The sequence below is a fragment of the Pagrus pagrus genome, assembly GCF_965226575.1.
Source record: "Pagrus pagrus genome assembly, chromosome: 13".
Taxonomy (NCBI): domain Eukaryota; kingdom Metazoa; phylum Chordata; class Actinopteri; order Spariformes; family Sparidae; genus Pagrus; species Pagrus pagrus.
This window is the reverse complement of record NC_140197.1, coordinates 15,116,897-15,123,171: the sequence shown is the minus strand read 5'-3', so window position 1 is coordinate 15,123,171 and position 6,275 is coordinate 15,116,897. Positions and strand designations below refer to the sequence as shown.

The window sequence follows — 6,275 nt, the reverse complement described above, 5'->3', positions numbered from 1 at the left end:
ATGAAGGTAAACTCTACACCAGAATACGGCTGCTACATCAACTCTTTATGCACACAATTATTGGAAAATACTATTACCACTGGTTCTATTTGTAATAATGACACTAATCCGGAAGTGTTAGCAAGTTGTCATGTCCGCATCGATGATAGCTTGACACATTTCAGTTGCAGTTCCTCGCTGTGTCCGCCAGAGGGCAGTAAACGACCGTTATCCCGAATGCATTCAGGTCTTATCTTCCTTAATGCTAAAATAAACATTGTTAAAAGAGTAGACTGGTCTTACATCAGAGAGATGTTGTTAAAAACATTACCGTTAATTAGCAATAATCAAACAACTAGCTGCCTTTCAGTATAAAATACGATAACATTAATAACATTGCTGCATGAGCCGGAAATAGTTTATTAGTGTTGAAGTTCCTCATTGTGACCACAAGAGGGCAGTGCACACTCGACTGAATACACGAGTCAACTGTCAGACGTCCCACCTGGTGTCAAGGAAGACAGAATAACACGATTATACTTCCGGTAAACCCTTTCAAAACAACAGCAGAGTTTTAAATGATATTTTGTCCACCACTACCACAGGAGTGTGTAGTATAATGGTTTAACATCCAGGAATCAACACTATGGGAACGTGATTGTTTTTTTGTGTAGCTACACAAACATACTATAAGTACATGCTATTTGGTTTCCTTGCGGCATACCCTCGACAGGTGGCAGTAATTCATGTCACAACTTGCTGCTTAACATAATGTTGAAAGAAGAAGACGAAACCAGCGGAAGAAGATGTGCTAGTTTCGCTTCCGAGTGACCTATTTAGCTTCTCCTATTAGCTTCAGTAATAATCTTTATGTCCAACAATGGAACTGGCCGTTCTTAATTTAGCAGTTTGCCTTTTTTGATGGCTAGCTTCAGATTTTTCACTCAAGAAGCGACACGAAACAAAAGAGTATTGCTAGCTTAAAGCGTAGCAAAACAGGCTAGCTGTTGTTAGCAACTCTGTTTTAGCTAGACTGTTGACGATTAAAATGAGTTGTCAAACGTTCACGTTAGCTGCGTTGTAAATTCATTTGTGTGGTTTGGGCTGTTCGTATTAGCCGGTGAGCTGAATATCGATTACTGTTCAAACTTTACACGTTTAGCTATCTTGGCTGAGCTGGGTTCACTCTTGGAGCTCCCTTGGATGTTCAGTGTGGTAGGTACAATTTGTTGTTAAGATAGCTTAACGTTGTTTGATCGGTTAGCCTGATAAATTAGCACCTATCGTCTCAACTTAATCTCCGTCAGTTGTATCATTTTTAGCTGACGGTAACGTTACTTGTGGTTGTAGCCTGCTTAGTTGTTGTTAACATAATGTAGTTAAATACGCTCATGTAGGTGTTAGCTGTGTTCAGCTCTACATGGGTTTATTACTGATGGGGGACAATTTGGCAGGACATATTGCTAATTAATGTAGAATGACTTGCTATATTAAAGGGCTCTCCTCAGGCAATGCTTCCTGTATCCCACTGAGATGACGTGTGGAAAGGGTGTGGTTGATCAATCTGACTACATTAAGCCTGTTCTTTAATATTTAACGTTGAATACTGGTTAATAGATGCCCAAGGGCTTCATTCCCCACCTATCTTTGTTTAGTGAAAGGAATCATCATCCATCATAATAAAAAAGGGATGTTATGGGCTCTCAATATCCTTAAAATCATTGTTCTCAGTACATCTTTTAGATTTAGGTGTCAACAGATATTTCATGTATGTAGGAATGTCCCAGCATCTACTCTGATCATAATTCACACAGTCCGGCAGGGTTACACGCAGAAGTACCTGCTCCATTTTCCATTGTACCATGCTCCAGCTTCCTGGTAATGTAAATATTTTATGCTGGATGTGGTACCAGCACTATAAACAGCCCGTCTTGTTCCTCTGTGTTACAGTCAGGAAGTGACTCCTCAGCCCCATGTCTGCTGAGGCTTCAGTTGGCAGTGATGCTGCTGACTCGGCCCCATCTGATGTTTCCCAGCCTGCCTTCCACAACACAGAAGAGCTCAGACATCGGGGTCTGCTGGGGAGCAAGTATGTCAAATTAAATGTGGGCGGCTCGCTGCATTATACAACTGTCCAGACATTAAGCAAGGAGGACAGTCTGTTGCGGAGCATATGCAACGGAGGAACAGAGGTTACCATAGACTCAGAAGGTGAGTGATTGCTTTACTGAATCCACATTGTTACTGTTTACTGTTTTAGGATTTCCTATTTCATCTTAATAACATACTTACCTCAGTGCTCTGGTTTATATACATTTTCACTCTTACACACTACTGGATTGTCTGCACTCACTGTTATTTCCAGCTTAATACAGTGCGGACTTGACGTGGTCTATAAAATGATTTAAATTAGAAAAGCGTGTCGATATTAGCCTTAAATAATTAATAATGTAGCCTCAACATGAGGTGATGAACAGAAGAGATAAGCTGACTAAATCCTAGGAGTATTCGTCAATGCCTTCTCAAATGTCCCTGTTAGAAAATGTTGATTCAGAAAGGTAATTTATTGATACTGTAAGCGCAATCTAAAAATTGTTTACACATTAAATGACTTGGTCCTCAATGTCTTGTTAGCTGTGAAGCTGGAGCCACATCCATAGCACACACTGTGGGCCACTGGCCACTATTACAAAAGTTACTGAAGAAAGTAACTCAAACAATTTTTTTCCTGCTGTCCTAGGCTGGGTGGTTTTGGATAGGAGTGGCCGACATTTTGGACTCGTTCTGAACTTCCTGCGAGATGGTTCAGTGCCGCTTCCAGAGGACCACAAAGAGCTGGATGAGGTTTTAAAGGAGGCCCAGTATTATCGTGTCCAGGGTCTCGTCCAGCACTGCCTCAGTGCCATGCAGGTAAATGGACTACTCTCTCTTTTTTTTTTTTTAATTGGTTTTATTTGTGTCCATAAAAGAAACCTAATGACACCACTTATAAGACCCTTGCGTCTTGTTATTTTTCACATTAAATAGACCTGATTAGTAGTTGATATTTTTTATCAACTTAGATGATTGATTGATACTTTATAAGCGATGTTTGTTGCAGATGTGTTTTAATCGACTTTCTTTGTTTGCCGCCAGAAACAAAAGGATGTCTTTGAAAGTGTGTGTCGCATCCCCATGATCACCTCAGCCAAAGAAGAACAGAAGATGATTGCTACTTGTAGAAAGGTAAGTTTTACTTTATTAAATGGACCCCTGAGGAAAGCGTGCATAAGGCTAGCAGCTGTGAAACATGAATTGTTGTCTGCTGTTGTTTTTTTGTTTGTGTGTATGCATCTCAAGAAAAAGTGTATCAGTATTTTATAACTTGTTATCTAAATAAGAATACATTTCTTTTTTAGTCACTTCTCTTGGTGAAGGCGGTTCTTTGTGCATGTACACACAATTACCCCGATTTATTCCTGTTTTTTGTCTCTACAGCCGGTCGTAAAATTGCAGAACAACAGAGGAAACAACAAGTACTCTTACACCAGGTAAACATTAAGGCTGACTGTGCACCTGACCTTTACAGCTTTTAGCTTCACTTTGCAGATTTGGAGTGCAACGTTCTTAATAATCTTCTCAGTTGATAATTCTCTTCTCTTTGTCTCTCCCTGTGACCAGCAACTCTGACGATAACCTGCTGAAGAACATCGAACTCTTTGACAAACTTGTTCTGCGATTTAACGGACGCGTCCTGTTTGTCAAAGATGTGCTGGGGGATGAAATCTGCTGTTGGTCTTTCTACGGTGAAGGCCGCAAGATTGCCGAAGTATGCTGCACTTCCATCGTCTACGCCACAGAGAAGAAGCAGACCAAAGTAAGCATGTCGCAATGTGGGCGCCGACTCCTTAAAGCAGTGCTTTGACATTCAGGGACATTTAAACAGCTAACTGCCTATTGTCCAACTCACTATTAGAAGGCAAATCACTAAGTGTTCTGGTTTTACTGTTAAATTATCCACGCGTTGATTAGAAACAGAGCTCAAGTAAGTCATAAAGCTACACTTAAGGATGACTGTGATGGTGTGGGGTGACGTTGTGAGCAGCTTCCTCGTAGCTGAGGCGCATTTCTGAGCAGGAAAAAGAAATTTATATTATAAGTCTTTCATCGCTTTGCCACACTTGCAGTTTCCTCTGTTATCATCAGCTTGAACATCTGTGTTTTTTAGGTTGAGTTTCCTGAGGCTCGAATCTTTGAAGAAACCCTCAATATCCTCATTTATGAGAACGGCAGAGGATCTGGTCCAGGAGGCTTACACCTTTTAGATTCAAGAGGCTCAGGGTCGTCACTGGGAGCTGGCCAATCAGAGGAAGAGGGTGCTGTGGGCGGGGACAGGCGAGTAAGACGGATCCACGTCAGGAGGCATATAATGCACGATGAGAGAGGGCACGGTCAGCAAACTGTGTATAAAGACTGATAATGTGAAAACGTGAGACTTTTCTGTTGGATGCGAGCAGACTGAAAGATGTTTTTGATCAGAGCAATAGCTTGATAGTTATTAGTTATGTCACTGCAGAAATGAAAGGGTTGATGGCTGATTTGTAATTGAAGTACGACTCTTCTGGAGATGAAAAATGCTTCTGTTTACAAGAAAACAAATTGTGTACATTATTTAAATAGGAAATGTGTAAAATGACCTGGGATGTGAAACTGGCATAGATATGACTTTGCAAATGTTAAGGAACCTCCTGCACCTATAGGTAGATTTTATTCCTCGAGCAGACGGCCCACTGTTAATGTGGCTGTTAATGATATGCACTGGCACCCTCCTCTGTGTGTGACTTGTAGGAAACACTGTGTCAGTCTGTTTATTCAGGTCCTGAAGCATCTGTTGCCCTTTCATAAGTTGGACTGACGTACGCTGCCCGATGAACAGAGGAAAGTCAAGTTAGGTTCGATGTGTTAACACTGGAATAAGACTGAGTAGCCATTTTTTAGTGAGGTCATCCAAGAATGAGATTGTTGAGCAGCTCCATTTTCTTTATTTAAATTATTACTGCTGTTGCTTCAAGATGTTTTTTATTAATTAATTTATGAACCTAATTTATTGTTTGGTATTTAACGTATTGTATGCAATCTTCGTGTTAATTAGTGCTCAAGTGAGGTTTAATTTTTGGGATAATACGATGCACTCTATGGCACACGTCCGCTTTTTCAATTTGCTCCTGTAAATGACTTAATGGTGAACTTACATTTCAGTTTAAAGTTTCAAGAGGAACCATGACCATTTCTTTGATATTGTTTTATTCTGAGCCATGATCTTTCACTTTATGTCTTCTACCAAACCACTGAAACTTGCTCAAAGTAATTGGACACACAGTGACGATAAAGGCAATTAATACTTGGTTGTATTTTTATTTCCCTCAGGGAGAGGATACATATTTTTTTTCTAATATTCACTGGTGTCTTGTGTAAATCTAATCACTCTGAATACTGAAAACAAATGAGAGCAATATGTATCTCAGACCCTTTATAAAGTCACCTTGGAATACCTTTTTAAAATATGCACTAATAAAACTTCCGTCCAGTAGTGGTCATGGGAATGTTCTGAATAAATTACTTGGGAAATCCAGCTTTAGGTGTGTGGTCTCATTTCTTCCTTATTTCCCTAATGTGTGATAAAGAGATGGACTCAAAGGCATGTTACAGAAAACAAGCAGAAGTCACCCATAGGATATTAATTACCATGCAAGCTTGATAAACTCCAGAGCCTTTATTTTTTTCAAACTGCTGATCTTAACAGATGCTCAAAAGTAGCATGGATTATGTGTATGTTATTTAGTATTAATGTACTCTTATTGTTTGCAATACACAAATGATTTAGCTGGTGCTTTTGTTTGTTATTCATTTTCAGTTTTTGCAACAAATAGAAAATTAGTTGGTGCTTTTATCCAAAGCATCTTGCAATGTGTATTCAACCATGTGGATCCAACCCCAAAATCATGCAGTGCAGTTATATTTTACTTATATATGTACTGAGAAAAAGGTTGTCCTTTTTCTTTCAAATGGCTTTATCAATCAAAAAATTATCCATTTAATCATATACGAAGTGTTGACAGTGTGTGTTCTTTTAAGAAAGGTGGATATGTCATCATGTACATCATCTTTCTTTTTCTGAGGGTTTATGAAATATGGTAAATTGTGAAGGAAGTATAGGAAATCTATCTATCTATCTATCTATCTATCTATCTATCTGTCTGTCTGTCTATATCTATCTACCCTAACCTCTAACATAAAGTTTAAAGTTGTGTTTATAC

The 6,275-nt window shown here is 39.3% G+C and overlaps 1 protein-coding gene across 1 annotated transcript; it reads left to right on the top strand.

Moving 5' to 3' along the window:
• The first annotated feature begins 707 nt into the window (after positions 1-707).
• Positions 708-5,590, top strand: kctd13 (potassium channel tetramerization domain containing 13). The gene is made up of 7 exons (XM_084372379.1): positions 708-1,194; positions 1,930-2,190; positions 2,720-2,889; positions 3,115-3,204; positions 3,457-3,509; positions 3,640-3,835; positions 4,187-5,590. The coding sequence occupies exons 2-7, from the start codon at positions 1,953-1,955 to the stop codon at positions 4,433-4,435; spliced, it is 996 nt and encodes a 331-aa protein (XP_084228505.1). The 5' UTR covers positions 708-1,194; positions 1,930-1,952; the 3' UTR covers positions 4,436-5,590.
• Positions 5,591-6,275: the final 685 nt, after the last annotated feature.